This window comes from Zingiber officinale, chromosome 1A (genome assembly GCF_018446385.1).
Source record: "Zingiber officinale cultivar Zhangliang chromosome 1A, Zo_v1.1, whole genome shotgun sequence".
NCBI lineage: Eukaryota > Viridiplantae > Streptophyta > Magnoliopsida > Zingiberales > Zingiberaceae > Zingiber > Zingiber officinale.
This window is the reverse complement of record NC_055987.1, coordinates 2,287,279-2,308,788: the sequence shown is the minus strand read 5'-3', so window position 1 is coordinate 2,308,788 and position 21,510 is coordinate 2,287,279. Positions and strand designations below refer to the sequence as shown.

The 21,510-nt window shown below is 39.8% G+C and overlaps 2 protein-coding genes and 1 long non-coding RNA gene across 7 annotated transcripts; 2 read left to right on the top strand and 1 right to left on the bottom strand.

Moving 5' to 3' along the window:
* The first annotated feature begins 7,627 nt into the window (after window positions 1-7,627).
* On the top strand, window positions 7,628-9,500 carry LOC122015373 (transcription factor AS1-like). 3 transcript variants are annotated; one of them, XM_042572253.1, is made up of 2 exons: window positions 7,628-7,839; window positions 8,260-9,500. In XM_042572253.1, exon 2 carries the CDS (start codon window positions 8,337-8,339, stop codon window positions 9,357-9,359), a length of 1,023 nt encoding a protein of 340 aa, XP_042428187.1. In that variant the 5' UTR covers window positions 7,628-7,839; window positions 8,260-8,336; the 3' UTR covers window positions 9,360-9,500. The 3 variants fall into 3 exon arrangements, with proteins under 3 accessions (XP_042428187.1, XP_042428178.1, XP_042428170.1); XM_042572244.1 differs by having other exon boundaries at window positions 8,255-9,500; XM_042572236.1 differs by having other exon boundaries at window positions 8,210-9,500.
* Window positions 9,501-9,817: 317 nt separating this feature from the next.
* On the bottom strand, window positions 9,818-13,948 carry LOC122015393 (mitochondrial import inner membrane translocase subunit Tim9). Of its 3 annotated transcripts, none has more exons than XM_042572272.1 (3): window positions 13,809-13,948; window positions 13,532-13,633; window positions 9,818-10,236 (listed from the first exon to the last, which is right to left on the bottom strand). In XM_042572272.1, the coding sequence occupies exons 2-3, from the start codon at window positions 13,624-13,626 to the stop codon at window positions 10,050-10,052; spliced, it is 282 nt and encodes a 93-aa protein (XP_042428206.1). In that variant the 5' UTR covers window positions 13,627-13,633; window positions 13,809-13,948; the 3' UTR covers window positions 9,818-10,049. The 3 variants fall into 3 exon arrangements, with proteins under 3 accessions (XP_042428206.1, XP_042428198.1, XP_042428214.1); XM_042572264.1 differs by having other exon boundaries at window positions 13,532-13,678; window positions 13,809-13,936; XM_042572280.1 differs by lacking the exon at window positions 13,809-13,948 and adding an exon at window positions 13,711-13,784.
* A 48-nt stretch (window positions 13,949-13,996) lies between these two features.
* LOC122015414 lies at window positions 13,997-20,594 on the top strand. Its single transcript, XR_006120886.1, has 3 exons — window positions 13,997-14,383; window positions 14,497-14,574; window positions 20,248-20,594. It is a non-coding gene; the product is annotated as an uncharacterized LOC122015414 (long non-coding RNA).
* The last annotated feature ends 916 nt before the right edge of the window (window positions 20,595-21,510 follow it).

The window sequence follows — 21,510 nt, the reverse complement described above, 5'->3', positions numbered from 1 at the left end:
GAGGTCTTTCTGCTCTGCCCATCTCCTCGAAAGGCATGCCATATAATATCTAATGATATGCAACCGAGGATGGTGGCATAGGAAGCAAACTAATTAGTTGTGCAGGTGCTTACATGAAGCCAGTCATTGGTGGAAGAGGGATCAGTTGGAACCCAATTGGACTTTCTACCCGAGTCTCTCGTTCGGTATGAGGGCCCATCATCGATACAGCTGGGTCGTGCGGCAGAGGACTGATAGCTGCAACTTGTTGTTGTTGTTGTTGTTGCACTAACTTTTGTGCTCAGGTTACTATTAGCAACTCCAAATCTTCCTATGACAAAGTTGTTGGGACCGTTGGGCCGGCTAGAAGGGGGGTTGAATGACCCCTGCACAATTAAAACAAAAAAACCTTTCTCGGACTTAAAAAAACATTTACATAAATAAAATTAGAAATAAACCAAAAAGACGAGGTTCACAGATTTACTTGGTTACAACCGGGAAAGTTGTTAATCCAAGGAAGTTAATGTGCACACTAAAGATCTCCTTCAAGTGGACAAGCCTCTTTACAGCAATGAAGCACAAAAAATGAGAAGCTAAATGAAAACTAAAGTGTGTACAAGTGTTGTTTGGAAGGATGCTTGTTGATTTTTGCTTCTTAGACCAAGGCTATATTTATAACCTTGGTCGGGGTGTCTGAAGCACAAAAAATGATAAGCTAAATGAAACTAAAGTGTGTACAAGTGTTGTTTGCAAGGATGCTTGTTGATTTTAGCTTCTTAGACCAAGGCTATATTTATAGCCTTGGTCGGGCCACCTGGAAGAGTTCCAGGCACCTGGAGGGGGATAAAATTTTATCCCCTCTGCAACGAATCACGGTCAAACGTGATCTGGATAGAATCGGGTACCGGGCGCCCGGAATCGCTCTGAGCGCCCGGAGCCTTAAAGTCAACACAGTTGACTTTTTCGATCCGGGCCCTTTGCTTCGATTTTGCTCGCCTCGGCCCAGATCTTCTGCTTCGGCTTCGCTTGCTTGGGTGATCTCGGCCATCCGGAATAGGGCTTACCCGAACCCAATTTCCGACCTTCTCGAGCAACCTTCCGCTCCCGCATCTCATCCCTCGGAAACACCGCGCGCCTCCTTCTCGTCCGCCCGCGTACTCTTCCGCAGCACCTCGTCCCTCAGACACACCGAGCCCGTCGGCTTTCTCCCGTGTCGTCCTTCTCGCTGGCTACGTCTTTTGCTCGACTTCTTATGCTCCTAAGCTCCTGTACACTTAGACACAAGGTTAAAACACCACAGGACCAAACTTAACTTGTTTGATCACATCAAAATAACATTGGGGTTCCAACAATCTCCCCCTTTTTAATGTAAGCAACTCAATTAAGCTAGGGTAAAAGATATAAAGTTAAAACAATAAATTCTATAATAAAAAATAATATTTAATTTGAAAAAGAATCTACCTCCCCCTAGACTTAATTTTTTCCTTCTCCCTCTTTGATCACACAAAAATGGGGTACCAAGAAAAATCTAAGGGTAACTTTTATAAAAATTTGAATTTCTAAAAAAAAAATTCTAAGTAAACTCTGATTTAAAAATATTTATAACAATTTTGATAGTGCTAATAATGCAATAATTTTAGAAACATTTTCTAAGTAAAAATATTTTCTAAAAAATGAAAGTTTCCTGAGTTAAACATTTTTCAAGTATTAATTTTTGTAGAAAGTTTAGTGGAGTAAATCTTGAAAAAATTTCTAAGTAACAAAATTTCTAAGGAAAATTTTCTAAGTTTAAAACATGTTATTGGTAAAGCAAAAGAAAAAACTTTAAGACTTTAAGAAAGAAAATAAGAAGTTAAAACATTTTTGCATAGAAAAATTTAGAGTTTTTCAAAAAACATTGAACAACTATTCAAAACACTATCTAATTTCAATTTTAATACTTTATCAGTTAGTTAATTAAACATTTTATTTCAATATTTGACTTCCAAGCTGTGGCGAGACACTAGGCCTTCTTAGTTATTGGATCATCCACTTCTCGACAAAGTCTCATAAGGAAATTAGATGTTTAATGTACTGTCTGAAAGCCCTAAGTCCAATTTAAATTTTTTAATTAAGACAAGACTTTGGAAACCAATAAAGGTTCCTTCCAACTGAATTAATTAGAAATTTCTTAGGGATATATTTCTTTGAAATATTTCTAATTTGTCCTTTATGATATTTAAAATACCAGTTTAAATTATATCTTCTAATATTTGTGATATATGTGCATGAATGATTTTTCAAGTCTTTTATTTATTTATTTTTTTTGTAGATTGTCATTTTCTAACTTTAAGTTATCAAAATCTTCAAATGGGCAGGACTTTGCTAGAATTACTTTTAGTTTTTAAATTTCTTTTTCTAATTTACAACAATCTTTAAATAATAATTTTATGAATTTAAATATTTTATCGGGAGGAAGAGATCGTACCCGACTTACTTTGTCGATCTCGTTGTCCATGGCTCCCCCTGAACTGTTGCTTTCTTTCGATGTTGCTCCCCCTTCATCGATACTCTCGATGCTCATTTCGGAAGAGTTTTCTTTGCATTCATCTTGATGACTTGCCATCAACGTAAGCCCAGAGAATGCCTCAACTTCCAATTCGGACGACGTTTCGTCCTATGTCGCCTTTAAAGTCTTGTACTTGTTCATTTAGACATGCTTCTTTCCTTTGTCCTTATCCTTGTTCCTTAGCTTAGGGCAGTTGTTCTTAACGTACCCTTCTTCGTTGCAGTGATAGCATTTAATTATCCTTTTCTTTCTATCCTGCGGATGGTTAACTTTTCTTGATTTAAACAATTTTTTAAAATGTCTTACCATCATTGTCGTTTCTTCATCCTCGAGAGAAGATTCTGATTCTTGTTCATCCATCCTTGCCTTAAGGGCAATGTTGTGCGTCAGTTCCTTCTTCATATCTGCACATTTTGACTCATGGATTTCAAAAGTTGAAAACAACTATTCTAAGGTAACAATTTCTAGATCCTTAGAGATATAGTAGACATCTACTAATGATACCCATTTCATATGTCTAGGGAATGCATTAAATGCGTACCTTAGCGAATCTCGGTTACTTACATTTTCTTCGAGATTCGAAAGTCCGGTGATTAGCTCCTTGATCATCGAGTGAAGGTGGGCTATAGTTCCGTTTTCTTCAAATCGAAGGTTGGTGAGTTGATTGCGAAGTAGGTCCCGTCTCACAAGTTTCGCCTTCGAAGTTCCCTCGTGTAGTTCCAAGAATTTCTTCCAGAGCTCCTTTGTAGACTTGTAAGCTCCGATCCGGTTGACTTCTTGTGGCGGTAGTACACTCAGCAGATGAAATTTTGCCCTGCCGTTTCCCACGTAGTCGTCTTGTTCCTTCTTTATCCATTGATATTTTTCCTTGCCCTTGGGTGCTTCAAAACCAAATTCCATTATTAATGATAAATCAAAATCAGTTTTGAAAAATGCCTCCATTCTCTTTTTCCAACTCGCTAACTCCCCCTCGAACTTTGATGGGCAGATGCTCGGTCCAGCCATCGTCTTTGCTTTGATCAGTAGTTAGTTCTCCTAAAACATCCTAGCTCTGATACCACTTGTTGGGACCGTTGGGCCGGCTAGAAGGGGGGTTGAATAACCCCTGTACAATTAAAATAAAAAATATCTTTCTCAGACTTAAAAGAACACTTGCATAAATAAAATCAGAAATAAACCACAAAGACGAGGCTCACAGATTTACTTGGTTACAACCGGGAAGGTTGTTAATCCAAGAAAGTTAACACACACACTAAAGATCTCCTTCAGGCGTAGAAGCCTCTTTATAACAATGAAGCACAAAAAATGAGAAGCTAAATAAAAACTAAAGTGTGTATAAGTGTTGTTTGCAAGGATGCTTGTTGATTTTAACTTCTTGGACCAAGGCTATATTTATAGCCTTGGTTGGGGCGCCTGGAAGGGTTCCAGGCACCTGGAGGGAGAAAAAACTTTATCCCCTCAGTAACGGATCGTGGTCAAACGTGATCTGGATAGAATCGGGTGTTGGGAGCTTAGAATCGCTCCGAGCGCCCAGAGCCTTAAAGTTAACACGGTTGACTTTTTCCGATCCGGGCCCTCTGCCCCGGTTTTGTTCGCCTCAATCCAGATCTTTCGCTCTGGATCTGCTCGCTTAGGTGATCTCGGTCATCCGGAATAGGGCTCACCCGAACTCAATTTCTGACCTTCTCGAGCAACCTTCTGCTCCGGCATCTCGTCCCTCCGAAACACCGCACACCTCCTTCTAGTCCGCCCGCGTACTCTTCCGCAGCACCTCGTCTCTCAGACGCACCGAGCCCGTCGGCTCTCTCCCGTGTCGTCCTTCTCGCTAACTGCGTCTTTTGCTCGACTTCTTGTGCTAAGTTTTTGCACACTTAGACACAAGGTTAAAATATCATATGACCTAACTTAACTTGTTTGATCACATCAAAACAACCTTAGAATTCCAACAAAGGTGACTATTGTGAATCGTCCAGTCTCATCCATCTCTGCATAATAAATTTAGGTGAAGTTCCAACAGACGATGCCAACTTTGATCTTGTCTGAAAGTCATGGAGATGACGCGCTGAGTAGATGACTCTGTTGTTGACTGGGAGAAGACTCTGGACGGAGAAGAAATGACACTTGGCACTCCTCCGGGGCACTTCTTCCTGTGCACATTGCAAAGAGAGTAAAGGAAAGTGTTAAAGCGAGAACCAGGGAGGGGGTCCCTGACGCAGGAACTCTGATGCTCAAGTCAATACTGTGGCCAAGCGAAAAGTAGAGAATAAGATGAATAGGCATTTTTTACGTATCTTGCCAACAAAGAGACCCCCGTTTTATGCTGTCTCTCATAACCTTTGCAATTAATGAGGCGACAGTGAATATTTGTTGTTAGAAATGTTGAGTAATGAAAGATGTACAGTCTGGAGGATGTGCAGTTATCCTCCGAGGAATCTTTGGTTACATGTATATGAACGATCTTCTATAACCTCCGCAATAAATGACGCGGCTGAGAATATTTGCTATCAATTACTGGAAGGCATATAACCATGCTCATACGAAGGTTCCACTGTGGGTATAACGGAATATTCCTTGACAAGTAGCTGTTTATTTTTTTGTTGGGTTATTGTGATTCTTTGACAATGTTGTCCCCTAGAGATAGTCCACTGGCATAATAGCCGACTTGCTGTATGATGGGAGATTGACAATAGAAATGAGGAACTAAGTCCTTTCAGTATGACCCGCTCTTAGACTGAGAATTGTCTTAATGCTGAAAGATAGAGAACTATGCCGTGTAAAGCCGACCGACCCTTGGGCCGCCCGGCTATATGCGGAGAGTTGGCGTATTGATGCAAGGAAATTATGCCCTGTATACCCGACTAGCCCTTGGGCTGACTGACCATATGTTGAAAGTTGGGTCTTGTATGCCCATAGAAGCGGGGAGCTGGGCCTTGTATGCCCAACCGTTGCTGGAGCTTACCAGGTTTATTATGTGTATCTTAGCATTGAGGTTTGGAGCACTGAGTCACTTAAGTCCGACCGATTTTGAGGTTGACCGATTCCATACTGATTGTCTTAGCTTTTGAGGAATAAGAAGCTGAGTCTCAGTGAAAGTGATTTGGCTATCTATTTAAATTTCGATCTTGATTGTCATCTCATTCAATCTTGTTAGTCATGATCGTCACTTTAACTTTCATCTCACTACTAAGTCCACTCATAACACATCGTGTCACACCTACATAATCACAAAGACCATCCTCTTTAAAGATTCATTAGACGTGTTCATATATGTTGGCGAGTAAACATTAGTACACAGCCGATTTCATCTTCCACAGCGACCTTCTATGTTGCTTTGCTCAAAAATGCAGTTGAAGTTCTCGTGCAAATTAAATCTAGAAATACTTTTGAATTTATATTTTGCATGTTAAGAATCAGAATATAATTCTCTCCTCTCTTATTTTTCTCCCGCTTTAACCTTCATCTTACTAATCCTGACACTGCTCCAGCCATCACCATTGGCCCTCATCTTCATCAACCGCAACCATAATCAATTGCACTCGTTTTTATCGAGTGCCATCACGCCCGAGCCCATGGGCAGAACTCTTCCAAACTTGAATCTCCTAGAGGTGAGTGCAAAGACAGGGTTTCTGTACGAATCCGTGAAGGAAAGCTCTATTCTGCCCAGAAGAAAGATATCGGGAATCTATATATATATATATTTCTCTCATCTTCATCTGATTTCATCCGGGTAAACCAGCTGTGATAATTGTAAAACCCTCCCATACGTTATTTATTTATTTATTTTGGTTGGATTTGCAACACGACAGGAGTTGGTACAACTGAATAGGAGTGAGATTTAAATGGCTCCAAAAGTGGTCCGGCGATCTCCGCAGAAGTCGAGCCTGAAACACGCGGAGACAAACGAGCAGAGCGGAGCCATCCCTCCGAATCCAAATCTGCACCCGGATCCACGCCGAAGCCGAGAGCGACGTAACCAGTCGCTGACACCAAGGCGAGCACCGAGCGGGTCAGAGATAAAGAGAAAAAATGAGAAAAGAATGCCACCCAACAAACACAGATGGAGATAGCGCGTCGTCGCGTCCCCATCGCTCCAGTTGGCCTGCCCAGCCTCCCTATTCTATCCTCCATTCCTACTGCTCCTCTTCCTGCCGCTGCCGCCGCGAAACACGCACTACCTCCTCTCCAACCCACCACCCATGCCCACACTGCACTGCTGCCATCCCCTTGCCTGCTCTGCCTGCCACACCGCCACTGAGCCAATGCCGCTCTCGACGCCCGCGCCCGTTGCCCACTTGCCCCCACAGCAACAGATCCCGTCCGTTGCGGGGCACACCGACTACGCTCACTGCGATGTAATTACACCATACAGCTTTTGCCAAAATAAAAGTAAAGCTGATTAGTAGGGAGCTAAACTAAGCCCCATCGCTGCCTGCAAAAACAAAAAGGGCAGCATCCCATCACGCCCACGTAGGCAGGACGATGGCGAAGCGATGGTTCTTCTTCTCGCCGTGACAAGCTTGGCTGACGAAGCATCGCACGAAAGAAAGTAACGCGCCACTCTCCAGGAGGCAACTGCCAGCGGTCATGTCAGATCCCCTTCCCCTCCCCCTCTATGATTTGGCCTGTTCCTTTTCAGCTTTTGTGAGCGAGTGGACTAAAGCGATCGCCTTCTCATTTTTTGGGTTGCTTTGTCTTTTACCTCGTGCGGTCAAAAGTTAGTGTTGTCATGTTTTAATATATATATGTTTTTAATGGTCGAAGATGATTACAAAAAATCCTACAGAAATCTCAGACGCAGTGAACCTTTTAACTCTGATTGGAAAACCTCCTCTTTGGAGTTTACTACTATTTTGTAATTAAAAAGACTGGAGAAGAAGAAGGGGGCACAGCTAGCTACCTCATCGACACAATATGGAGATGGATCATAAAGGGTAGGGCTCCAGTAGCTCGTAAACGCACGAGAATGGCATCACATTCCTCTTTGACGTCAACACCCCGACACAGTTCTTACACCTCCCCACTGTCTTTTGTCGTCCTACGTGACTAGTCTTTTAGTCCCTGTCCTCTTCCTCGCCCACCTTTCGTCTTTTTTTTCTTCCCCACTCGCGTGCGCTCCTTTTGCGCGGCTGTCGCACCTCCTTCCCCTACCCTTCGCCTTTCCTTCCACTATATTTTATCCTACGGACCACCTTCTGCTCATTTGGTGAAAATTCATTCCGCTTCCTTGCATCTCGCTGTCTCTGCTGCTGCTACTGCTGCTGCTGCGGCGTGAAGAGCTCTGCTTTGGTTCTCAGTATCATCGGAAGGCCGCCGTAAGACTTCAATGATTCCTTTTCTTTGGTGTGTTTTGACTTGTTCTATTCCTATAACTCTGCATGCCTTGCGCCATCCGTTTAGTCTAGAAATTTATCAGACAAATCTATAAGCTGCTTTGGATGTATGGTCTACCAAAAGCTTCGTCTTTTCTTTGAGACAAAAAAATGTTGGAATGAACAATCTTTGATTTGGACAATTGTATGTTTCTGTGCCATTCCGAACTAATTTGTTATGTCTCCTCTAAACAAGTTTGGATGCTTCTTATTGGAATCATATGCTGTAGAAAATTATAACTTGTGGCGCAGCTGAATACAAAACAACTACCGTTGAATTCTTACTGACGATCTTGATCGGGTTACTCTGTAGGATTGAGATGTTAGCATAATTATTGTGTTGTCGAACCTTGCCCAGAACAGGAAAGGGATCAAAAGACTTTTAAAAAAAAAGCACAAAGTTATGAGTTATTGGGAGAGATGGCAATGGAAGTCAGCAAATGAAGGATAGACAGCGGTGGAAGGCCGAGGAGGACGACATATTGCGTGCTTATGTAAAGCAGTATGGAGCCAGGGAGTGGCACCTCGTTTCCCAGCGCATGAACGTTGCCCTTGATCGGGACGCCAAATCCTGCTTGGAGAGGTGGAAGAACTACCTCAAGCCCGGGATCAAGAAAGGGTCGCTGACCGAGGAGGAGCAGCACCTCGTCATTCGCCTGCAGGCCAAGCACGGCAATAAGTGGAAGAAGATCGCGGCCGAGATCCCTGGGCGTACCGCCAAGCGGCTGGGCAAGTGGTGGGAGGTCTTCCGGGAGAAGCAGCAGAGGGAGCGTCGGGAGATCATCGAGAAATCCTCTGCTTCGGCCGCCGAGCCAGGCAAGTACGACCGCATCCTCGAGGGCTTTGCGGAGAAGCTAGTCAAGGAGCAGCACGTCGCGCCGCTGTTGATGGCCACCCCTTTCCTCCCACCGTGGCTCGCGAACAATGGCGCCGGCGGCCACAGACCTCCGCCACCGCCGCCGCCATCGGTTACTCTGACGCTCTCGCCGTCAGTTACGCCTCCGTCTCCCAGGCCGTGGCTTCAGGCTGAACGGGGGGCCGAAGGTAGATTGGGTTTGGGTAACTCGCAGCATGGCATCGAAGGCGGACATATCATGCCGGAGCTGGTCGAGTGCTGCAGGGAATTGGAGGACGGGCACCGGGCGTGGATGGAACACAAAAAGGAAGCAGCTTGGAGACTGAAGCGGCTGGAACTGCAGCTGGAGACGGAGAAGGCATGCAAAAGGAGGGAGAAGCTGGAGGAGATCGAGGCCAAGGTGCGGGCGCTGAGGGAGGAGCAGAAGGCGGCGCTGGAGAGAATTGAGGTAGAGTACAAGGAGCAGATTGCCGGGCTGAAGAAAGACGCGGAGGCAAAGGAGCAAAAATTAGCAGATCAGTGGGCCGCAAAGCATATGCGGCTGAGCAAGTTTCTGGAGCAGCTGAGCGGCCGCCACTGGCTTCCGGCGGAGATGAACGGTCGGTGAAGAGAGACGCCGACCTCAGAGACTAATTTTTTTACTGGTGTCTTCATTGCTCTTTCATTTGCCAAGTCCTAAATCTTATCTTTAGAAGTACTACTGTTGCTGTTTGAATCGTAATGCCATATATACTATCTTTCTATTTCATGACTAGAAGAGCGACCGGCCATCTAGTAGCTCCTGGTTCGTGGTAGGAAACTAAAGGAATCGTCTCCAAAAATTGAAACCTCCAATATCCTCATTGGTTATATTTGGCCTATCATCGTAAAAAAAACAACTCGTGAATTAGAATCTAAGATATCAAAATTAAACTAAACCTGCCGAATGAAGTGTCCTCCTTCGATTTCTGGTTCAATATTTTTGTTTACTCTGACAGAAGGGGATTTTCAGAAGAAAAAAAAAAGTAAAGAGAAAATTTCCCTTTAACAAACAGCACCAATCCAATCAAGGTAGTTAATTTTGGCTGATGCAAGATCTAATTGCTTGAGCTTTATTTTATAATAAGATTAATTAATAGGCCAAATCTTAGTGCTGAAAATTGCAACAAACTCTGCTGAGCTAATCGGAAGCTCTCCGACGGACAAATGTAAATTTAAATAATTTCAGTCTGAACTCAATTCCCCTAAGAACACAGCAGTCAATGATTATGGGAAGCGAGAGACCTGTGATATAGGAAAATGGCCAGCTTTAACTACATTAATCAGGAGTGGGAGCACCCTGGTTCAACTCCGCAAATCTCATGCCGACCCTCATGGAATGCTTCAGAAATTTCTCAGCACAGCGTTTGATGCATGTTTCTTCTTGCTTGTCGAGAGATTTCCGCTTGAAGGAGTCTACACAGTCAGTAAAGCACTTCTCGACCAGTGAATTGTACATTCTTAAACTGCATGTTCGCAAAGAATAATCAGACAGGAGACCAGTTGATCATTGATAGAACAATAAGTTGTCGAACAGTAAATGAAATATCGAAATTCAAAGGATATACGCAGCCCAGTAAGAAACAAGCAAATCATAAGGCATGAGGTGTGATAGTTGACCAATAAAATATAAACGATGGCCTGATTCTAAAAGCAACTGCCAATACACTAGTAGCAGATTGTGTTGGTGCAATCAAATACAACTTGAACCAAATAGACAAGAAGGTCTGTGATTTGATATTTGAACAATATGTTGGCACAATCCAATTGTGGGCAATATAATCGAGGTAACTTTAAGGTAGGCCAATATGTTAACATTGACTAGATAGTTAACATTAGATGATGTCCAAATAGGTTGAGGTTAAGTGTTGGCATAGAATGTCTAGACAAGTTAAGAGGACTAGATGTTTAGCATTGAAAGTCCCAAGTAGGTTAAGGATGAATAAATATTTAGCAAGTGAGGAAGTCCCAACAGGTTGTAACTAGATATCAAACCCCTAGTGATAGTACAAACTTTAGGCAAACTCCTAACAATCCCTTAGTGGTGGGTTTCAAGTTCAATGATTTGAAAATTTAGGCTTGAGTTGCTTTCCAAAAATGATATATACCATACATTTATATACCAGATATCTACAAAATATTGGTGTTGGAAGTACCAACTAATCGAACCCGATATTGATAATGGCAAATGCTTCAAAGTTAAATTGTGTTGTGATCTAACAAACTTACCTAAATGTATAGCGCAAGACCTAGTTGAGACTAGGCAACGAAATCTTGGTAAGGGGATTGAGCACGAAGTCCTAGTCAAGGGATTGAGCACGAAATCCTGGTCAAGGGATTGAGTATGAAATCCTAGTCGAGAGGATTGGACACGAAGTCCTGAGCAGGTGGACTGGGTCTTAGACTTGGCAAATCGAGGACATCAGACAGAAGTCCTGAGGGTCACGTACACCAAGCGAAAGTCTAGGCGGATCAAGGATTGGGCGTTTAGCAGAAATCCCGGAGGTCAAGGTCAGATGCTAAGCAAACGTCCAAATGAGTATTTGGCAAAAGATAATTCTCCTGAGAGGAATAGGCGATGACACGCTCCCCATTGGGGGAATAGTAAGCGTCGACTTGACCTAGAATTTCATGAGAAATCCAAAAGTCAGAACCAAACAATCCCAAGACTGTCAAATTAATTAATAAATACTATTTTATATTGTGTTAACTTTATTTTACAGGAGCTGAAATACACAAGTTAGTCTCAGGTAAACAGTGCTCAAGGCGTCTTAGAGTTGCACGGAGGAGCCTCAATGTTGCACGAAGACTCCCTGGATAGGGCGAAGGCACTCTCGCACAGATAAACTTTAAGGATAAAGTTTTCACTACGGAGAGGCACCCTGGAATGCATTGGAGATGCCTCGGAGTGCCTGGAAGGCACCCTCGCACTGATAGAAATCGTGGTAGGTGGAGGTTATCGAGTCTGAGGCGCATGGGATCAAATTTTGCATTTGAAGGCGCCTCAGATAAAGTTGGAGGCGCCCTCAACACTTTATAAAAGCAATGTTCGGCAACCACAAAGAACAATTAATTCGCTATGAGTTTTGTACTTGCACGCTGCTCCAAAAAAACTCTCCACGACAACAGAACACAAATCCGACAAACAACACCAAAACCCAACATAAACACTCAACGAGTGTGACCCTTGGAGTAGAAGTCATTACAAGCTCTAAATCAAGTAAAAACGTGTTAGCTTGGTTTTTGTTGTTCTTCTTTTACTTCTTTATTTCCACTGCTTTTCTCTATTACTTTACAATAAAGGTGAAAAAGCAACAAACGCTATTCACCCCCTCTAGCGCGCTTTTCGATCCTACACAAAATACTATGTAAAATACATAAAACCTACAAAAAAAAAACTTGAAACCTGGCCCAAGCTGGGTTTTCTCTGAAAAATTCCAGGTTCGGGTTTTTTGAAACCCCCAATACTTTAGGTCAGCTTTTAGGAAAAACACAATAAATTCCAACACTTGAAAAGTTATTAAGAGTAGAGATCCATACAACCCTCCAAAATCCACAAGATAAGAAAAATAATTGATAAAATTTATTCGATCATGAATAATTGAAATTATCAATCAAAAGTAAATGGAATATCCAATGAAATGAATCTCACATTTAGAAGAGATGGCAATGAAATGAAAATATGTTTTTTGGGCTTCCTAATTCCTACATCAAAAGGCCAGTAAACTTCTAGGTTGAAAATCACCTGATCGTCAGAACTCATAGTCAAATGAATTTCAACCTCCACTCCTGTTGAACTACAGCACCAAAATTCTAACTAATGCAGGCAAACCGAGAGCCTGCTGTGTGTGTTTAGAGCTGGTAAGGAAAGTACAAGGTATATTTCTAGAATAACAACCAAACAAATCAGCACCTGACATGTGGAACAGATATGTATAATAGCACGCCTCTGCTAGCATTAGCCAAGGAAAAGAATGCCTCTTGTTCTAGGATCCCAGCCAACTAATCCCAATTGGTAACAACTTACAGACCTCATCAGGAGACTTATACGATAACTAATATTGGATCTCTTGGCTAAATCCTAACTTCCTTTGAATTGAATGTGATTAGTAAATTCATCACACTTCAAGCTAAGTAGTGCAGTAACTATTGTTGCATTCTAGTCGTTACCAAATTCTAAAAACGAAAGGAAAAAAAGTTCAGCATCAAATTCCTTAAACACCAGTCCAACTACTGTTCCTTCATGTGTTGAGCACTATAAAAAAAATTCAACACAGAAATTGCAACAAATGACCCTCTTATGCCAAAATTCTGTCTATCGCCAAAATTCATCTTGCTACATAGTAATAGGTCACTTCAACAGTTCGTAGGATTCAGCCATAACAAACCATCAGTAAAGACAAGCGTTCAAATGCACTTTCGAGTTACTTCTTATTAATAGATAAAGTAGCAACTGACATGTACAACCTCGCCACTTGTATTGACAATTGGGAATACTTGATAGTTTAATGTGGCATCGAGAAATAAGCATAAGAAGGAAACAATTGATCAACCTAGCCGCGTATATGTTTGCCAGTTTCTAACGCGCGGAGAGGAGATAGCAAACGGAGTCGATGATGAGTGTAGCACTGCTTAAAGCATTCTGACTAACGCTTAGTTAATTTACAATCTATCCAGTAGTTCGTCCAAGTAATATTAAAAGATCGAAAAAAAGACAAAAACCAGATACATAAATGAAATTTGCAATATAGCTCGAAATACCTATCGCGGATCTGGATCTGATCAATCATGGCCGACATTCTCATCTGGTCCTCTTCGGGAAGAGAGCCTAGATCTCCGAGCATGCTCTTGTCCATCGCTTCGCTGTAAAGAGGCAGACAAAGTGGAACGGAGACGATCAGATCTTACCTGTGAGAACCCAAGCAGAGATTATTACAAACCCTAGCGGCGACACCAGGAGCAATGCAATGCCTACGAACAAAGAAAAAGGCACGAAACCAAAAGCAAAACAAGGCTTGGCTTGGTTTAGAGAACTTACTTGGCTTTTCGCCTCGCGGTTGCTCGCTCGCTCGCTGCAGAGCCGAAAGAATCCAAAAATCGAGAGGAGGCGATTTGGTTCGGTTTGGTGAAGATTTATAGGAGGGGGCGAGGGTTTGTGGTCTGACAGGCTAAACCGGTGACCGATCCGCGTTGGTTTCTTTGATTAGCACGGCCCAATCCTTGTTTACGGGTCAAAAATTCCGTTGAACCGGTTCTCGGTGGAAGAACCGAATGTTCCGGTTGCTTCCCTTCTCACAGGCGGTTCGCTGTGCGCCGTCCGCCCGGCTCGAATCGGCCGGAGTCCCGTCCCGATGAATCGATCTGTCGTCTCCACCTCCCTCTCTGCCCGGTTCTTCAGTTGATACGCAGCGGATCGAGGAGTATTACGTCGAGGAATCGACTGTTTTAGAATCGATTCTCCTCTTCGACCTTGACTCGCTGGGATGGGGAGGTGGAGGGGTTTAGGCGATTCACAGAACCGATCGGCGGAGCAGTTCCAGTTTTTGATTCTTCCCTCCAGATGCTACAGCGAATTGTATGTATAACCGGATCAATTAGTGCAAGGGTTCACAGGTTTGTTGATTAGGGCAAGGATTTGTGATACATAATTTTCTAGGGTTTATCAATTATGGTTTCAATTGTATTCTCCCCCGCTTCTTTCTTACTCTGGTTCTCTGTTGTATCAGATGTTACCGGCTCTGTTGCTTGCGCTTCATAGGATGATTGGTTCCTCTATCGCTGATTTCTTCGAGGGTAACAGGACTGTATGTCGTATAACGAATATGTTTCATTCTTCTCTTTTGTCCACCTTCTTCATCATCATAGTGTTCGAAATGCGAGCAGACACAGAGACAAAGAAGTCTCTAGTCTCTACAGGAAAGGTTCAAATTGATAGGAACCCGGGGCCTATCACGTGAAAAAATCGAAAGAGAATGGGAAAAGGGGATAGGGTGATCGCTTCAAGGGGATCGGCCTCCAATAATCAAACGAAATTGATTAATTAAAAGGGAAATTACTTGTTTCCATAATTACATAACGTCTCGTTAAATAGAGACCTAAACTACCTTTTCAAAAGAAAAGGTATAAAAGAAAAATAAAATAAAAATACATTCTCAAAAGAAAATGTCTTATTAAAACTTATATAGAAGAAAAAAGAAAAAGTCTAAAACTTATTTTAAAAAAGAAATAAAGTTAAAGGATTTATTTGAATAAACCCATTAAAGGATCTTATCATTCCACCGCCCTTCAAAACAACCTTGTCCTCAAGGTTGTTTAGCAATAAACTCTGGAACATTTTCTTGAATGGTATCATATAATTTATAAGTACTGCTCCGATTCTAACTTCGGATGCATCAGGTTCAATAACAAATTGCTTATTAGGTAGTGCAAGAACTAGTGTTGTCATCATAACCTCCTTTAAATTCTGGAATATCTTTTTTGCTTCAAGACACCATCTAAATGCATCTGTGAGACCCAGAACATCACGTAATGCCTTGATACTCTTTGAAACTAGCACCTTTGAGGGATCAGTAGCTACTCCGTTTTGGCTTACAATATGACCAAGGTATTCCACATTAGTTGTCCCAAAGCTGCACTTAGCTCTTTTCACATAAAGCGAATGCTCACGCAAAAGAGTGAGTACTTTATAAAGGTGATGCAAATGATCTTCGAATGATGAACTATAAACAAGGTTGTCATCAAAGAAATTCAAAACAAACTGATGGAGGTAAAACCTGAAGATATCATTCAGCAAACTTTGGAATGTAGAAGGTGCATTAATTAAACCGAAAGGCATGACTAAAAATTCATAATGACCATCATGAGTCTAAAAGGTTGTTTTTGGAATGTTTGGCTGATGGATTCTTATCTGATGGAAGCCTGAGCGAGGATTCAACTTTGAGAATAATGAGGAACCTCCTAATTCAAGTAGTTCATCAATGATGGGGATGAGGTACTTGTCTTTCATTATAATTTTATTGAGTGTCGGGTAATCTATACATATTCGCCAATTTTTGTCTTTCTTTTGTACAAGCAATACTAGAGAAGAATATGGAATTATACTTGGGCGAACGATACCAGCCTGAAGCATCTCTTGTACAATCTTCTCAATTTCCCCCTGTATGTAAGGGTAGCGATAAGGCCTAACATTTGCTTTAGGATCTTTTTTGATAGAGAGTTGCATGAGAAAAATAGAGCAATCTTTCTTTAATAACTGCTCTGCCTGATAACTACTGATTGGTGTGATAGTATCTTGTTTCTTGCCTCTGATGCAAACTTCTTTTCCTTGATCTTGGAAGCGCATTGTTAGTTGAGAGAAATTCCATATTATATCTCCTAATGTTTTCAACCATTGTGCTCTAAGTACAACATCACATCCATCTAGGGGAAGAAGAAAGAGATCTGTTATTAATTCATAATTGGGTAAGAAAATTTTAATGCTATTGCACTTTCCTGGACTTGTAAGTGATCTTCCATCTGCCACCTTAACATCAAATGTAGATGCTTGCTCTATTTTTTGTTTAAGCCTGCTTGCCAAGGTTGAGTCTAGAAAATTGTTGGTGCTTCCTGAATCTATAAGTATCATTACTGGTTGTTTTTTAATGAATCCTTTTACCTTCATCGTTTGCGGAGTTTGTAGTCCTTCTAAGGCATGAACTGATATTGCCATTGAATCATACTGTACTTCGTTGATATTATCTTGTGTTTCACCTTCATCGAAATCATCTTCTTCCTCAGAGTTCTCTATTGGTTCAATCATCAGTATCCTTTTTTGCTTGCATTGATGACCACGGTGCCACTTTTCATCGCAATGCCAGCATAATTCCTTTGCCATCCTTTCCTTGATCTCTTCTTTTGTCAATCTACGAGGTGTTGAATAATGTGATGGGTTTTCACGAATTACCTTGTTATTTCTTCTTCCTTCTTCATTGATCTTCTCTTCTTGTAGTCGTGCAAAGGATAAGGCAGCCTTCATGGTGCGGGGTTGATTCATTTTTACTTCTTGTCATATATCAAGGCGAAGTCCTTCAATAAAAGTGTCCAATAGTTGCTTTTCTGACCAATCACGAGTTCGATTAGAGAGTCTCTCGAATCGTCCTTGGTACTCTAGTACGGTTGAAGTCTGTTGAATTTTGGCCAATTCTCCATCAACATTCTCATAACCGGAGGGACCAAATCGATTGATGAGTTCTTCTTTGAATTCCTCCCATTTTGGAGGTCCATGGCATGCTTCAAGCCAGTCATACCATTGGATGGCATCGCCTTCGAGGTTTATAGATGCTAGTTCTACCTTTGCATTGTCCGATGTGCTGTGGAAGCAGAAATATTTTTCAGCCCTTGAAATCCATCCAATCGGATCGTTGTTCTCCCAGCGAGGAAATTCCACCTTCATACGTGGATAGTTGTGCTCTCGATCTTCATTTGAGTTTGCACCTTGGTCATATTGTTGTTGTCGAGACTGCTGATTTTTTCCCTTTTTGATTAGTATGCTTGAACTGGAATCTACTTCTAAACGATCCTTCAATTCTTGCACTATCGTGACCAACGATGCCATAGTTTTTTCGAGTTTATCCATCCTTGTCTCGTGCTTAGCTTCAAATTCCAAAGCCCATTTGGCGTCAGGATGAGATCCTCCAGTCGTCATGTCAGAGTGAATTTTCTTCTCTTGAAGTCGGGTTAAGACCATGCGCTTGTTGAAGTTGCTGCAAGATACTATAGGGCAAAGATGAAGTGAACTGCTCTGATACCAAGTTGATAGGAACCCAGGGGCCTATCACGTGAAAAAATCGAAAGAGAAAGGGAAAAGGGGATAGGGTGATCGCTTCGAGGGGATCGGCCCCAATAATCAAACGAAATTGATTAATTAAAAGGGAAATTACTTGTTTCCATAATTACATAACGTCTCTTTAAATAGAGACCTAAACTACCTTTTCAAAAGAAAAGGTATAAAAGAAAAATAAAATAAAAATACATTTTCAAAAGAAAATGTCTTATTAAAACTTATATAGAAGAAAAAAGAAAAAGTCTAAAACTTATTTTAAAAAGGAAATAAAGTTAAAGGATTTATTTGAATAGATCCATTAAAGGATCTTATCACAAATTCTAGGAAGCTTGGAGGTGAGTAGCATTTTTTTTTTTTTTTGAATTCTCATATTTGGTATCAGATTTTCTAAATACTCGTTTTTTTCTGTCGCATTAGATGTATCGGTTAGCTGTTATTGGTTTTTGTTTTCAGTATAAGCTTTCCAGTCATGCATATTGTATTCAAATAAGGATGTGTGCTAATGAGCATGCTTTAGTAGACGATGGGCTCATAAGGATTGTTTAGTTATTGTTAATTCTTTCCATTGTGTTGCTACTTTTTGTTGATCGATCCATGCAGCAAATGGCTTACTCCTTTATTTGGTTGTTTGTATGTTTCCTTTAGGAGCAAATCCATTGTATGCACAATTTCTAATCTACTAAACAGACCATATATTATTTAATTTTTGTCGATCTAAGTAGTTGAATTTTGGTTTATAAGTTTTTTCAAGAAATTTCACTGGTTGTGAATTTCAAGATTATTTGGTTATGTGTGTGCATATATGAAAAATCAAATATATATACATCTAGACATCTAATTGATTAGTCTAAAAAACTTGCACATACTATCCATGAAAGTATGTAAAGTTTAACATTTCATTCCTCAGAAAAAAAAAAAGAATTTTCTATAGTAACTTTTGCTTCTTTTTTCTTTCGTTGTTTCTTTTTCAAATCAAGAGTGAAAGCATATTAGATAAGCTTTTAAAATTCTGGTGTTATTTCACATATTTTTTGAACTGTCAAATGATTGGAGTTCTGAGATCTCAATCATCGTCATCCCTCTGTTGAGATCTATGGATAATGATATTTAAATTAATTAAATGAATTTTCATATATTAAATCAAGTTCTCAGTGTATCCCTTCATCCCTTACACCTTTCACTTTTACTGATCTTCACTAACTATAAAATTTAGTCATTGAGCGTGTTCATACCATCTTTATTTCCCGCTCCTTTTATCATATATTGAATCTATATCTAATCACTCTCAGCTTTTTTTTTTCTTTTTAAAACTGTATTGAAACTATAAAGTGCAGAGCAGATTTTCTGTATCACAGATAATGAAGTATGCTTATATCTGTCTTATGAACTTTTTATTTTTAGGCTAAGGGTATACAATGATCACAAAAAACTCTAAAACGTTTTCTTCTTTTCAATCATTCTTTATTCTCGTAATGTTATCTTGATCGATATTTCCTTGATGACTAATAGATTTAAGATATCTAAAAGCTCTATGTTATAGGAATTCTATATTCATTCATCTTAATCATTCTTTCAATCATTTTCTTATTTTTTGCAACTACATTTCATATATTCAATTTATTTTACTTAGAAGTTCCTTTTTTGCATTATGACCAATTAGCAAAATACCATCTGAAATAATATGCAACAAGTGACATTATATTAGATAATGTGAAAAACATGGGTGCTGAGCTGACTCTTGATGTAAATCAATTATACACAATTCATTTATCAAACTCGCTATGGTTCTAAATACTTGTAACTACATTATCATTCATATTCTTATCAACATAATTACTTTATAGAAGCACTGATTACACATGTAACTTAGGAAACAAAAATACTTTCTATAATCACTAATCACACATGCCTAGAAACAAAAAGAAAAAGTAGGAAAACACTATGCTACTGGAGTGAAATCTAGATATAATTTCAGTCTTTTTGTGTTGGAGTTGTATCTGCCAGCATTAGCATAAAAGAGGTGTGTTTTTCAGTTTCATTAATACCCTCAGTTTCTTAGATGTAACCACAGAATCTATTTTTTGAATATCAAGAATCCAATAAACAGTCAAATATGGACAGCTGATAACATATTTGCTGGGGTTAATGGATTTATTGAATTTTAGTCCATTAGATATAGTTCAGTCATAATATGCAAATATATGGATGATGCAGTTTGGTCAATCGGTAGCCATCTTCTGTGTGCTAAACTTGCTTATTTGTTTTTCTGCTAATTGTGATGTGGACTTTTTTGAATGACTTTTCTAGTTTTCTGAATTGTGCTTTATGGCTTCTATTATTTTTGGATATAACTTGGCCTTGAACCTTAGTCTTCAATTGTGCCTCGTTTTACTAGTTGGAAATTCTTTCTCCGTTGCTTCTAAAGTTTGTCTTAATAGTGAAGTTTAATGGGACACCTGTTAGCTTTGCAAACAAGATTTTATTTTGACAGTATAAAAGTATAAACTTGAGACCTAAAATCAGATTAATCAATGAATTCATTGTGAATACTTTTTGTATTTTCCCCTTCAGTTATTTATATCTTGTTGACTAATCTGTTTATAATTGATAATTTCATGAATTTCAAGAACTATATTTTGCTTTAATTAATCTGCAGACCGGCAGCCATCTCTCCGAAAGAATCCTCCTCGTCTGAGTGCTCTGCTGATCTACTCGAACTGGATAAGAGATCCTCTGTCCCGAAAATACCGTGTCTCTGTGTCCCAGCGTCGATCAGACGGTGTTGTTTTAATTTTAAAAAATAAAACAAACATCATTAAAAGAAAAGGATAATAATTAATAAGGGCTCCTTTTTATTTTATAGCCCTTCTTTATTTTTCTCTAAAATAAAATGTGTTTTCTAATAAATATACGGATTAATTTTAGACTTTTGTGAATACAAAACAAAAGAAATGTGCTTTTAACTCCTACCCTCACGCCTTTGCAAGAACTAACATTCCAAAAAAAAAAAAAACAGATCTCGTTCATAAAATAAAAAATGGACCTAAGAATGGACCATTTATAATTATGATTGAATCGTGATTATAATTTTTGGTTGTAATTGGTTATGATTTTTTCTTGTGTCACCGTCCTTATTAGATTATAATTTGGAGGAGGGGACGGTCGGAAGCCGTCTAGATGCCATTAGAAGTGGACAAGCGTTTAGATTGTCGAGTGCTGAATGTGGGGTAGTCTCTGGCTACCCATTCCGAACAAATTATAATTTGGTGGGGACGAATCTAGGAAGCGATCGTAATCAATTGCGATTAGATCACGATTACAATCTGATCATAATTACGAGTAATTTATTTGTATAGACCAAAAGATCTGCTCCCCTTTGCATTCTTATATCATTGGGTCGCAATTTTAATTGGACATTTCCACTGCTTTGTAGTCGCTTCATGTCAAAGTATATTAGAACCCAAGAAGTTAGTACAAAACGCTCAAGAATTTCAATAGTAAACTACAGTAGTAAATTTTCGCTCATAAAAAAAAGTTAATTTTAAAATGTGGGAATTAAAGAAAATTATAATAGTGTATATTTTTTAATATAAAAAATAATCAAAAAAATATTATTAAAATTTTAAATTATTTTTAACTATAAAAAGGAAAAAATATTAATATAATTTTATTTTAAATTTTACTAAAATTAGTTAGTAAAATGTCAACATCTTACTAAATTAGTAAGATAATAAGATTATAACTAACTTTATTTCTCTATTCCAATTAATTTACTATCAACTTTTATATGCCGCACAGAGTAAACAAAGAGAAATCTAGCGCAATGACGAGTCAAAGTTGAGCAGCTCCATCTAGTAGGACAAGCCGCCCAAGGATAATTGATCATCCTATAGTAGAATTGTTAGAATCAATCAACCGA

Bases quoted from the DNA above. Each gene is read 5' to 3' on its own strand.
- LOC122015373 (XM_042572253.1), top strand. From the start codon at position 8,337: ATGAAGGATAGACAGCGGTGGAAGGCCGAGGAGGACGACATATTGCGT.
- LOC122015393 (XM_042572272.1), bottom strand. From the start codon at position 13,626: ATGGACAAGAGCATGCTCGGAGATCTAGGCTCTCTTCCCGAAGAGGAC. The intron at 10,237-13,531 runs GTATTTCGAGCT...GCGAACATGCAG, and splicing joins CAGATCCAGATCCGCGATAG to TTTAAGAATGTACAATTCAC.